The sequence below is a fragment of the Monodelphis domestica genome, chromosome 4 (assembly GCF_027887165.1).
Source record: "Monodelphis domestica isolate mMonDom1 chromosome 4, mMonDom1.pri, whole genome shotgun sequence".
Taxonomy (NCBI): Eukaryota; Metazoa; Chordata; class Mammalia; order Didelphimorphia; family Didelphidae; genus Monodelphis; species Monodelphis domestica.
Window position 1 is genome coordinate 202,862,453 of NC_077230.1, and position 14,317 is coordinate 202,876,769.

At 43.6% G+C, this 14,317-nt stretch overlaps 1 protein-coding gene across 1 annotated transcript; it reads left to right on the plus strand.

Annotated features, from left to right (window-relative positions):
• Window positions 1-7,894: 7,894 nt before the first annotated feature.
• Window positions 7,895-9,997, plus strand: LOC107652265 (endogenous retrovirus group K member 8 Gag polyprotein-like). Its single transcript, XM_016433209.2, has one exon. It carries the CDS (start codon window positions 7,895-7,897, stop codon window positions 9,995-9,997), a length of 2,103 nt encoding a protein of 700 aa, XP_016288695.2.
• The last annotated feature ends 4,320 nt before the right edge of the window (window positions 9,998-14,317 follow it).

A 14,317-nucleotide genomic window follows, 5' to 3' on the forward strand; every position in this document is an offset into this window, starting at 1 on the left:
TTTTGATGGAACAATAAGAAAGAATAAGGATGCTAAGGAACCAGCATCAATAAAAGGAAAGCAAGCTTCATAGTTCACAATCTTGCCAAGGCCCTTTCCCACACATCTGTATTGATTTACAATCTTGAACCCTAGAGACTATATTTCCCACAATCCTCTTTCCCTTTTCCTGCTTGTGTGTCTCCTGGATTGGGGTTTTGAGTTTCCATTTCTGCCCACTCGGGCTCTCTGACTTGTACCAGCATGAAGGAGGGAGAATTTATTTTTTGCCTTTCTCTTTTTTTTATTTATCTGGTTGTTTTTAATTTCTCTCTCCTCTAAGGGGATTTTAATAAATAGTATTAAAATAATACTTGAAGTATTGAATATTAATTTTAATCTTTACACATCTTTGAAGAAAGACATTATTGGAAAGTGAAAAAAAACAATGGGCATCATATCAAAATATCCAATTTGCACTCCATTTTGTTTTTTGCTCTGGGCCTTAATTTTCTCATCTGTAAAATTAAAGAATTGGACTAGATCTTTAAAGCTGTAATCCTTATTACCTAAGGTTCTAATTTTCACTGTACCAATAAATAGCTATATAATCATCAACAATATATTTCTCTGAGCTTTAGTTTTCTCACCTACAAAATTATCATATGGACTAGTACATTTTGAAAATTCCTTTCAACTTTAATAGTGTTATTCACTAACAGTGGGACCTTGGATGAATATCTTAATCTCTAGCCTTAGTTTCCTCCTCTATAAAATGATTGAGTTGGGGCAGCTCGGTAGCTCAGTGGATTGAGAGCCAGGCCTAGAGATGGGTCCTAGGTTCAAATCTGGCCTCAGACACTTCCCAGCTGTGTGAGCCTGGGCAAGTCACCCCCATTGCCTAGCCCTTACCACTCTTCTGCCTTGGAGCCTGTGGGTTTTTAAATTAATAATCAATAACTATTATATTTTATAAAGTTTTATTAATAATAACTAAAACAAAAGAACTGCCTGACTTCAGCCTGGTTGCAGGTTCAAAAAAGAGAGGAGGAGGGGTTACAGCCACTTAAATACAATAACGCAAAATGTGGGGACACAGGAAAAATGGAATTTGGGGAAATTCTAAGGGACTTCTGGGGGATGAAGTCCAAAGGCTCAAAATCTCCATTTATACAAGCCAATACACAGTATCGACTCCAAGTCAGAAGGTAAGGGGTTAAAAATAAACAAATAGAACAATAAAATAATTGCATTAACCAATTTGATCTCTAAAGACTCTCCTAGTTCTACTATTCTATGACTGTGACTATGGTGATTCCTAGTGTTTAATATAGTCTTTTCTGACTTCATCATAATGTGTATTCAACTCCAACATACTGTCAATGAGAGATAGAAGGGTAGAATAGATAGAGAGCTCAGAGACATAACTCTGTGGGTTCAAGTCCTATCTGTGGCACAGTGGCAGAGGCTAAGCTTATACTTAATCTCTTAACATCCTAGATAGATCTTAACAACTAAGATAGTAATGCTTAACCTACTGTCTGTGGACTTTTATTTAATACTTTACTAAGTGTATTTAAATATAATTGATTTCCATTTTGCTTACATGTAGGTTATTTTATGCATTTAAAAACATTATTCTGAGAGGGGGTCTAGAAACTTCATGTGTTTGACCAAAGGAGTCAAGGAAGAAAAAGTGAGGAATTCATATTCTAAGTCACGAAGCAGTTGCAAATCCATAGAAAGAACTTCCTCACTGAGGATTTCCCAAAAGATCAAATTTCCATGCCAGTCTTTAGTACTATCCAAATAGAAAGCATTCCAGCAAAACCAAATTAATTCCCCTACAGCAAATGAACTAAGTGCACAGATGGAAAGACTTTGCCATATAATGATTAAATAAACTAGAGATGTTTATCCATCAAAAACTCAAAGAGTACGTAATAACTACATTCAAGTATTTAAAGTCATCATGTGCAAGAGAGATTAGGCCTGTTTTGCTTCATCATAGAAAGCAGAAGTAGAAGAAATGGGTGGAAGCTGCAGAGGGGTAAACTTTAACTCCTTGCAGTAACAATCAGAGATATCCAGATATTCCAACAAACTGCCTCAAGACAGGATGCTCATTCTGTTGAGTATATGATAGGAGAAATTCTTGATCAGGCTCTCGCTGAACTAGGTAATCTCTCTGGAAATTCTAAGACTTGGGATTAGAAGAAGCAACGATGTACACTGAAAATTTCAAGTTTGGGAATACTGAGATACCTACTAATCCAGAAAGGAATCTAAGGCATAGGATATCAATCACAATTACTTAACGATATGGATTATAAACCATGAAATTTTACATTTTAATCTGCTGTCATTTTATTTGCACTGTTGAAGGGTGTCTTTCACACAAAATCATGAAGTTTATGTGTAAATAGTCACAAAGTGTCAAGAGGAAAACAAGGGCTGATTATGGAGGAAAGGAAAAAAAACAAACAACTTGAAAACCAATTCAGGGAAACAATTTATTCCTGTCACATATAGAAAAAGATGTGCTCTGTAAAAAGTCAAATTATTGTTCATGTTGAAATAAGTTTATTGATTGAGCAAAGAATAGGTCTACAGATAAATTGTTTCTACATTAGTCAATAAGTGTAAATGAAAATGAATGCCTTTCAGATTTTACTAGACCCAATGCCTTGCATCAACTGCTTTAGATAGTTTTGTTTTCCCTCTTCTTTATAAAACCATAAAATCTTAAAGTCAAAAGTACTAACATTGTGAATTAACTGTCTAGGCTGAACCCTCATTTTGTAGATTTTATATTTGAGGAATCTGAGGCCCAGACAGGATAAGTGCCCTTTTCAAATCACATAGGAACTAATGGAAAAAAATTGAAAATGAGTGCTTTATTCACTGTCTTCTTGACTTTTCCTTCCCTCTTTCACAATTCTTATTTTTAGTCTACTCTCAACAGAGAGAATAAAGCATAAACATCAAGCAAATGTTCCTGATCATTGTTATTTCCACTAAGCAAACTTCACTCATTGATTATAAGAAAAGATAATTTTGAATTTCACTCAGGATGTATGATCAGCATAATTAGTAGTATTGATTGTCACTTGATTAAAACAGCTTTTCAAATTCAGTATCTCAGTGAAAATGTTCTAAAGAACAACAAAAAGAATTTTTAAAAACTATCTGCAAGGAGAAAATACAAGGAAAGAGAGAAACCAGTTTCTAATTCTTTGACCATTCTCTGATAATAATATTGACTTGTTATTGCCTTGGGCATAACTTATTTTGACATTCACACATACTTTTTCATTTTTTTAATTAAAATCTTCTTTTCTCCTCTTTGGTGGTTCATTTTCTTTATCTCCCCTCTACAATTTTGTATATCTATATCTATCTATTCCTCCATCTCTCTCTCCACTTTCTCTTTCCTTTGCAAAATATAGTACAATATAGAAAAGCCCAAACTAGACAATTCCTTGTTTCAAGTCAAAAGATATTTAAACATATGGGAAATACAAGAGATATAATAACTATAAAGACTAATAGTAAAGATATTCAGAGACACTAAGCTTATAAAATGAGAATAAGTAATAATTTTACATAAATTCAAATATTCTACAAATGTGGAAGTTTATTAAGTAGAGTGACCAACATCCACTTAAAATTATATTTCTACTTTCTGATCAGAAGATTAACCTTTATTTTATTTTCTAGGAAGTACTTCTCTTAAAAAAAATTTTTAAGTTCAAAAAAAACCACACAGGTGACCTCAATTCAATAAAACATTTTTAAAACCCAAATTTTCAAATGAAACCAATTGGAGAAGTAGATCTGGAGTAAGGAAAAACTGGGTTTGAATTTTGCTTCAAAAACTAGCTGTGTAATCCAAAGCAGGTCCCTGAATTTCTGCTAAGTTTAGTTTCCTAATCTGTACAATGAGTCCAATAATAGGACCTACATCACTGAGTTATTTATGTGAGTTAAGTGAGATAATGTATGCATATTTCTCTGCAAAAACTTAAAGCTCTAGATGAATGTTGGCTATTATTATTACCAACGATTCTTCTTTTTATAAATGAATTTAAAGGTATCTATGAAATGATGAATGTTCCTATTTTATTTAGAATAGTTTTTTGTTTTGTTTTGTTTTTATGTAACCCAGTCTCATGGGCCCCCAAAGGCCTGAACTCACATAGTAGATCTAGACATACTGATCCAAAAAAGGGTCACTTTTTCTCTTACTTATTATGCCCCCAATTAGAGTATACCTCAAGAAAATTTCCAAATATATTCTATAGTATTGTTTTAAACCTTATCTTCTTTCTTGGAATTTGATACTAAGTATTGATTCTAAGAAATAAAAGCAGCAAGGGCTAGGCTATTGGGATTAAATGACTTGCCCAGAGTTAGACAACGAGAAAGTATCTGAGGCCATATTGTGATAGAGGAATGATCCAGAGACTTTGAGGGACAGAGCAGAGGACACGCGGAGGTTTGCACCCACAGCAGGGGATGGTGAAGGAGGTTTGGAATTTTGAGAGAAGAGGAGAATCGAGGGGAAGACAGTTGATCTCTCTCTTGCCTGAGGAAACCAAAGGTGACAGGTTGATCAGAGATTTCTCTCCTGAGCCATACCAAATCCTTCATGGATCCTAATCACCATTTCTCTTCCCTCCCCTTCAAATACACCAAGAGTTGTGGCAGAACCTGAGAAGAATAAGAACAGCATCAGATCTCACACAGCTCCTGTGACAGGCTGAGTCTGGACATTGGCTCTGCTGTGCTAAGACATGGGGTCACCAAACCCTGAGCCTCTTAGAGATCAGGTTGACAAGGCTGGGTCTCTCAACTTGGGGGGGGAGGGGGGGAGAGAAAGATATTTTTAGATAGGTAGGGACTTTCCTTACCCTCTTTCCTATAAACTCCAACCTGCAGATATCTTGTTTATCTTACCCCTAAACACCATTTGTTAGACTAAAGTGAGAGTTATCTTAAATTGACTTCTTTGTCATATTGAGGGGAGAGAGAGCTGATTTCTCTCTCTTTCCCCAAGGGAAGAGGTTCACCCATTGTAATCAGTTATTAGAGGGAGTAAAGGCAGGGTTAGTGGAGAGATATATTTGAAGAAGACTGAAGGGAGGAATAATCCATCTCACCCTCCTTCTACTTTCTGGGACCATCTACTCTTTCTCCATTATACCCAAACCAACCTTCTAATACAATATTTGAACCTAGGTCCTCCTGACTCCAGGCCAGGTGCTCTATACACTGTGCTACCTAGCACTTAATGTTTTGAAGCATATTTCAAAGGGACTCACTGGGGAAGTTTCTGGTGTTACAGGGACCCATTGACATTTTTTTTTTCAGTATTTCTAATTGGACTCTCTTTGTACTTCATCATATCTCTACAGAAATTGTGGGTGCCCTCTGTGTTGCAGGGATACAGTTCATCTAGCACAATTTCTCCCCTTAAAGAGAGAGAATGATTTCCAATCAATCCATATCCCCTGTCTCTGGTGTGAGTCTAATGTGGAAGAAACACATCCAAGTTTGTTTCAGGGTCTCACCCCAAGAATGGGAGATTCACACTCTATTCAATCCAGAAGTAAGAAAAAGAATTTTATTTGAAGAAGTGGCTCATGGTAGTATAATAACCTAATAGCTGGTAGAAATGTTTTAGGGCTAATCAGGTAGTCTTAGACAAGCTCAGGAGCTAGTAAAGTAGCCTCTTCAAAGCTGATAGTATGGAGTACCAGCTCCCACTGTAGAGTGGTAGCTTCCCCTGTTTCCTGTAAATCAGCTGTATTATTTATAGTGAAAATGTGTTTGGGACTGAAGAACAGAGAATACTGAAGGTTTTGTAATAGGGAATGAAGGAGTTGAAGAGAGAGAGGGAATATGGCTGCCAGTGAGGTAAAAGGAGATACCCCTGGTGAGAGGCTATCTTTGAAAAATGGGGTTCCTGAGAAATGGGCCACTTATGATAGCCTGAGGGGATGTCTTCTCTGTGGATTGATGTTGAAGACACCCCAGAGCAGATAAGCACAGACCCTCCTGAGGGACAAGCCTCCCCCAGACCAAGGTCTCCCAACAGGGTTCCAAAGAGGACAGTTTATATTTGAATGACTGTCCTGAGGTTCATCTCCCTCTATGTCCCCTGAAATGATAGACCTCTTATCTGACTATGGTAAAAAAATTTAATAACAAGTTTGAATTGGGGAGGTATCAGGGAAGAGGGAAGAGGGATTTCCCTAGATTAGTTGAAGTCTCTCTCAACTTTTGAGCTGAGGCCAGACCTTGCAGGCTGGTGGAGGGTTTCTTTTATTCCTTTCTATGCTAAACTATGCTATCTTTTTTAAGTTCAAAGTCTTAGCAGTAAAAGGCAAGAGGAAGAAAAGTTCTGAGCAGATTGGGCTTGTCTCTTCGGGCTGATGCCCCTAAAGACTGGCTTTACATTTCAAACTGCTTCCCTTAAGTCCTTTTGTCCAATGACATGATCACAGGAACTCAAGTAGAGTACACAGTTGGGAAAATCAGGAATAGAAGCACTTCTATCCAGAGAAAGGTAGAGAGGCTCCTTCCAGTTCCAGGGCCAGGAGGTGAGTGCTCATCACAAGACCAACTGCCACTCCCAGTTGCCCCTCCCTCCATCAACTGTCATTCTTGTCAATATCTTCTCTCTAACATTCCAAGTACTATTTGTTCCACCTGATTGGCAGAAAGTCCAAAACTTGCTCTAGTTTCTCTTTCCACACAGCCAAGGTGCTTTTGACACATTTATTTATATTTCCAATTCTATAAAGTTTCCTTGTGACTTGGGGAGACTTGGGCATTGTCCCTTTAGGTATCTTCTCCAAGGCTTTCTACTAAAGAATGTCAGCAAAGTCACACAGTGACAGCTTCCACACCCTGTGGATCAGGGTTGGCATATTTACCAGGGTCTGTGAGCTTGTCAATTCCAAATTCAGGTGGAGGTATGTTTTGGGGCTTGTTGCCATGGGGAATAAGGAGTGTGAATCTTAAAACTGCTCAGACTCTACTTCAGAAGATTTGATTAAGCTATTCCCCATTTTTAACTGTATAGAACCTGACAACAGGCTAGAAATACTGCAAACATAACATGCCTCCCTTCCTCCCTTAAAACAGGATGTCTTCCCTAACTAGTTCCAGGTGTAGGTTGTAAAACCCCCTCTCCCTGACACCAAATGTACTTACATTCCTCTTAGGTTGTAAATCCCCCTCTGACACCAAATGTGCCTGCATTCCTCCTACCCTTTTGTCCTCCTAGCCACAGTATATATATATATATATATATATATATATATATACCATGCTTTTGCTTCAATAAACGACTCCTCTTTGCATACCATGTGAGAGCTGTCCGTACCTTCTTTGTCTCTTCCCCTTTCCTTCTCTCTCTCCCCCTCCCCTCTCAGGGGTCGCAAGGGGCTGGTCCCTAGCATCTGGCGCTCCAACGTGGGGCCCGAGCGACCACCGGACAACTGAGGAAAAGTTCGGCGCCGAAACCGAGGCTACAGTAACGGGTAGGGATCGGACGATCCCGAGGAACGGTAAGTTGTCCCATTCATATCTCCCTCTCAAACCCCATTGTGTGAATGGTTGAATGTATGTGTGTTTTGATGGCAACGGAATAACAGTCCCCTTATATATACGAGTAATAGGGCGCCCCTTTGGGGAACCTGGCCGGGGCTTATACGGCACGCCTACGCTCAAATATAAGGGACCCCTCTTTGACCAAAGGGGAGAGGCCAATTCGTGGAGAGTTGATCTCGCGGTTCGACTGCCGTTGACCTGTTTCTGAGTGTTGACCTGGGATTACTGCGGTTTCGACCCTGCGCGAGCACGGCGGCCAGGAAACCAGGGAAGCGAGTCTTGTGTGTGACTGAAAATGGGGAAAACACTATCTAAGGAAGCTCTGTTTATAAAAGAATTAAAAGAAAGAATTAAAGAGCGCAATGTAGAAGTTAAGAAAAGAGATCTGTTGCGCTTCTTCTCCTTTATTGAACAACGCTGCCCGTGGCTCATTCTCCATGGCCCTGGCATTCACCCCCTAACTTGGGATAAGGTTGGCCGAGACCTTAATGATTTTGCACGCTCAGGTCAGCCCATCCCTGAGGATTTCTTTACCTTTTATGGCCTGATTCAGGACATCCTTAAAGAGGCTGATTCCAGCGCACAGGTCTCCCACCTCCTCAGCCTTGCTGAGGACGCTATTGAGGAAAGTAAAAAACAGACTGAAGAAACCCCTGAATTAGACAACATGGATAAAAAATACAAAACCCCGTCTCAAGAAACCCCTGAATTAGACGAACCTATTAACACCCCCTCACACTTACCAGAACCACTGCCTCCCTCCCACAGACCCGCTCTCTATCCTGTCCTTTACGATAGCAATACACCAGAGACCCTCAATCCCGCATACCAGACTGAACTGGATGAGGTGGCAGCCAGATACCACCCTCCAGACTTCCTTAAAAACAAACCCCCTCCCTACAATCCGCTTTACCCTTCCTCGATTTTACCAACTCTTCCCAATACAAATGACCTAAAGATAGCCACTGCTCAATTAACTAAGCAAATCACTGATCTCAAACAATTTATAGACTTACAACATGAGATCGGCCACTTAACAAGCCAATTACATGACCTTCAGGTCGCCACCATGAAACCAATCTCACATTCAAAAAAACCTAAAAACAACCCCTCCAAACTACAAAAGCCCCTCCTGGCCCTCCCGGTAGTTACCAGGCGTAGGACTACCACCGGTACCACCCCGGAGGATGTAGACATAGAGGAGATCCCTGACGAACTGTCCCAACCCTACCAAAATTCACCCCCCGTTTCCTCTGAATCTGACAGAGAGGAGGGGGATGAAGAAGCGAATCAAGGGGTCCATACCACCGATACAATCCGGCCCCATGCCCACCCATTTAAAAGACTTAAATTCAAACAGATTAAGGACCTCCATTCAGCAGTAAAAAACTATGGCCTTAATGCTCCCTTTACCCTTTCTATCTTGGAAAGTCTCGGGGGAGATGGGCACTTACTCCCCTCAGAATGGACTAAGGTTACACAATCTGTCTTGTCTAGAGGCCAGTTTTTAACCTGGAAGGCAGAGTTTCAGGAAAGGGTAGAAAATCAAGCAAAATCAAATCTCACAAACCCCCAAACAGCCAATTGGACAGTAGACAAACTCATCGGTCGTGGTCGTTATGCCCCTGACACCGTGCAATTGAGATTGCCTCCTGGCCTCCTCATGCAAACTGCCCACGCAGCCTTAGCCGCATGGCGCGCTGTCCCTGCCTCCGGGGCCATCACCGCCCCGATCTCTAAAATCCTCCAGGGACCAAACGAGCCCTATGCTCAATTTGTAGCCAGACTCTTAGAGACAACAGAAAGGGTCTTGGGACAGGACGGTACCGATAACCCAGTGGTTAGACACCTGGCCATTGAAAACGCCAACCCTGCCTGTAAGGCCGCCCTTAGAGCAAAATCTAGAGAGCTTGATCTGAACGGCATGATCCGCTTATGTAATGATATTGACTCTTATGACCACAGAATTAACAAATCTATCTCCTTAGCTATTGGAGCAGCCATTCAAGCCACCCGACAGAACGCTCCCCGTAATTGCTTTAAGTGCGGCATGCCCGGACATTTTGCTCGTGAATGTCCCTCCAATCAGATTGCTCGTGAATGTCCCTCCAATCAGACTGCTCGTGAATGTCCCTCCAATCAGGCTGCCCCTAGTTTACCTTTCAGCCCCTCGGGTGTGCCTTCGAGACTGCCCCCAAGTGTCTGTCCGAAATGTAGGAAAGGGCGTCACTGGGCCAGCGACTGCCGCTCCAAAACTACCTCAAATGGACAAAATATTCCACCTGTCCAGGGAAACGGGATGCGGGGCTCCCTCGGGAGCCCCTTCCCCTCACCCTTGCTCGAGCCACAACAGGCAGCGCAGGCTTGGACCTCTGTTCCTCCTCCACCAGAATATTAACCCCTGAGGATGGCCCTGAGGTCATTTCCACCGGTGTCACTGGTCCACCACCCCCTGGTATGTTCTTCTTAATCATCGGAAGGGCACTCACTACTCTACAGGGAGTTGTGGTCCACCCCACATTAGTGGACAATGACTATACAGGAGAAATAAAGCTCATTGTTGAGTCTCCCCATGGCCCGGTTACTATCCCTGCTGGCCACCGACTAGCCCAAGCCCTCCCCCTTCCCATGGTGGGTGACTTCCCTACCATTGAACAGACAAGGGGCCCTTCGTCCCCAGGATCGTCAAACATCTATTGGGTACAACAAATCACTGAGTCCCGTCCCACCCTCCAGTTGTCTCTTGACGGGAAAAAATTTATCGGACTACTTGACACCGGGGCTGATTCCACGGTCATTTCCCACAAACACTGGCCTTGTGCCTGGCCCCTTCAGCCCTCTACCACTCATTTGTCCGGCATAGGGCAAGTCAATCACACACTTCAGAGTTCAAAGTTCCTTACTTGGAGAGATGCTGAGGGTAACACCGGCACGACTCGACCCTATGTAGTCAAAGGGCTCCCCGTTAACCTCTGGGGCAGAGATATTCTCGCTCAAATGCGACTCCTCATGGTGAGCCCCAGCGACCCTGTCACACAAATGATGCTTAAATCTGGCTTCCTCCCAGGAAAAGGGCTTGGCAAAAATGAACAGGGCAATCCTCAACCTATCTCCCTTACACCCAATAGAGATAAAGCAGGCTTTGGGTCACAAAATTTTTCATAAAGGCCACTGGTCCTCCTGCACCCCAGGCAGATAAGATAACTTGGAAGTCTGATTCCCCTGTCTGGGTCGACCAGTGGCCCCTCACCTCTGAAAAGGTCCAGGCCGCCATCATGCTGGTGCAGGAGCAAATCTCTTTGGGCCACCTCGAGCCCTCCACCTCACCATGGAACACACCTATTTTTGTTATCAAAAAGAAGGCTGGAGGGTGGAGACTACTACAAGATCTACGGGAAGTTAATAAAACCATGATTCCCATGGGCGCCTTACAACCCGGACTCCCATCACCTACAGCTATCCCTAAGGGATTTCACAAAATAGTTATAGATATAAAGGACTGTTTTTTCTCCATTCCCCTCCACCCTCAGGATTGCCCTCGATTCGCCTTCTCTATCCCCATAGTCAATCAAATTGGCCCCAATCCCCGATTTCAATGGTTAGTCCTGCCTCAAGGAATGGCCAATTCTCCTACCCTATGTCAAAAGTATGTTGCTCAGACGATAGATCCCATCAGGCTTCGATTCCCTTCCGCATATATTATCCATTATATGGATGATCTTCTCATAGCAGCTCCCTCCCCTCAACTGACCCAGACCATCGCTCAAACCATTACTTCAGCCCTACAGGACAGAGGCTTTAAAATTGCCCCCGATAAGGTACAGGTCCAATATCCCTTTTCTTTTCTCGGATTCCGTCTCGAGACTGATCATCTCTTTACACACAAAGTCACGCTTAATCGTTCCACCCTAAAAACACTTAACGATTTTCAAAAACTTCTAGGGGATATTAATTGGCTTCGTCCTTATCTCGCCCTTGCAAAAGCAGACCTCCGCCCCCTAGAAGATATTCTATGCGGAGATACCGACCCCTCTTCATCACGATCACTAACACCTGAAGGAGAAATCTCCTTACAAAAAGTTGAACAGGCAATTGCCAAACAGAACATCGGTTACTTCTCCCCTAAGGATCCCCTCTATTTAATCATCTTTTCCACCGAATTCTCTCCCACAGGTCTCCTATGGCAGGACCCTTCTCCCCTCATTTGGCTACACCTTCCCCTAGCCTCTAGGAAGATCCTGATCCCCTACCCTGACCTGGTTGCTCAGCTTATTATGATGGGTGTCTGCCTGGCCACTCGCCACTTCGGCCGCCAGCCCGATCATATTGTTTCCCCGTATAATAAAGAGCAACTACGATGGCTGCAAACACAGAATGATAATTGGGCCGTCCTTATCTCATCCTATGAAGGCACTATTGACAATCACATGCCCAGTAATAAACTCTTACAATTCTTTACCCTTACCCCCTTCACCTTAACCCGTATTACGCAGTCATCCCCCATTCCCGGAGCGCCCACGATTTTCGTGGACGGCTCGAAAACAGGCCTCGCGGCCATTGTTATGCATGATTATCCCCATACTGTCCACACTCCTTATCAATCCGCACAACTGGTTGAACTCTATGCAGCACTCACTGTTTTTATCTCTCTGCCTGAATCCCCCTTCAATCTATACTCTGACAGTCGATATGTCGTTCAGTCCCTACTACGGCTTGAGGCTACTCCTGTTATTCAACCCACAACAGCCACCTTTTCCTTATTCACCAAAATACAGCAAGCTATCAGAGCACGGTCCCACCCCTTCTTTATAGGTCACATACCTGCTCATTCAGGTCTCCCAGGCCCCTTGGCATTAGGAAACGACCTTGCAGATCAATATACCCGCTTGGCCGCTCTGGCTGTACCTACAATCCCTTCGCTAGACCCTATTTCCCTTGCTACTGAGGCCCACAAACTGCACCACCTTAACGCCCATACTCTTCGCTTAGCCTACAAAATCACTAGAGAGCAAGCCAGAGCTATAGTGAAAAGCTGCAAAAATTGCCTTACGCTGTTACCTGAACCTCACTTTGGAGTCAACCCTCGTGGCCTCCTCCCTGGCCACCTGTGGCAGATGGACGTTACTCATGTTCCCTCCTTTGCTAAATTGAAATATGTTCATGTTTCCATTGACACCTTCAGTGGGTTTCTTTTTGCCTCGGTACAATCTGGCGAGGCCACCAAACATGTCATCAAACATATGTTTCTCGCCATGTCAGTCATGGGAAGACCATTGACCCTTAAGACAGACAATGGTCCTGGCTACGCAAGCCGTTCCTTTAAACAGTTCTGTGCTCAATTAGGCATAAAACATATTACTGGCATCCCCTACAATCTCCAAGGGCAAGGTATTGTAGAAAGAGCAAACCAAACACTGAAAAATACCATTTTCAAACTAAAAACTCAGGAGACCCTCTACCCCTTGTGTGGCAACCAAACCACCTTGCTGGCACATGCCCTTTTTGCCCTTAACTTCCTCACCCTGGATACGGAGGGCCGCTCTGCCGCGGACCGTTTTTGGCACCCACACACCACCTCTAACCTCGCTCAGGTCCTATGGCGTGATCCCCTCACGGGCCGTTGGAACGGCCCTGACTCTGTTCTGACCTGGGGCAAAGGCTCAGCCTGCATTTTCGACAAAAGGGAGCAGTCTGCTCGCTGGATCCCCTCACGTCTAACAAAACCCTTCAGCCCAGATAATCATATTCCCCCAGGGTCTACCCCTGAGAAAAATCTCCCCTCTTGTCTTACAGGTAATGCGTGAAACCCATGATCCATCCTGCCTTGTACTGCGAACACTGTTGGCTGCCTCCTTGTTCTTCGCGATCCTCGGCCTTCTTGCTGCCCTGATAGAATCCATCCACATCACCCTCTACATTCGCAGTCTGAAGGACCCTTGAACATTCGCGACCATTATGGGCCTTCAAATTTTATTGTTTCTTTCCCTACTCACCCCCCCTATGAGTGCACAACACCACTCCCACCATCCATGGAAATGGACCCTTAGCAGCTGGGACAGTAGCTCTATTATCCAGACTACAACCACCTCTGGAGCACCCAGCTTCACCTTTCTCCCCTGCAAAATTATTCAACAGGACGGACCATGCCTACCGGAAAAACGCGGAGCCCCTACATCACACTTCACGTATAATGATTATTACATTTGCCCTTCTTCCAATCCTGGAAAGCATTATTGTAATCGCCCAAATGTATACTATTGCTCCTATTGGGGATGTGAGACTCGCTCTACCGGATGGACTCCCCCCAAATTAGACTCCTTCCTTTCCTTTCATTGGGGACCCTCGGGTTGTAAGCCCCGATCACAGCTCGGGCGCTTTATCGCGGAGGGTTCTAAAGGACTATGGATTGACTGTTCATATCTCAACCTTACAGTACTACAACCCACCGATGACAGCTGGCTCCTAGGAAGAACTTGGGGTCTCCGCTCCTACCAACCAGGAGATGACCCCGGAGGACTGTTTTTCATCAAGAAAGAACTCCCTCAGGAAACCCCCCCCTCCATTCAGGGCCCAAACAAGGCCCTCCGACCCGCTAAACCCCGACTCCCACCTCACCCCCCCACACCGACATCCGCTCCCCAACTTAGACCGTCTCCCTCGTCCCCCCGTCTCCTTCCCTTCACCCCCTCCTCCTCCCCTGTTACCCCCTATCCCTAAG

Excerpts from the sequence above, each read along its gene's own strand:
- LOC107652265 (XM_016433209.2), top strand. The coding sequence starts at position 7,895 with ATGGGGAAAACACTATCTAAGGAAGCTCTGTTTATAAAAGAATTAAAA.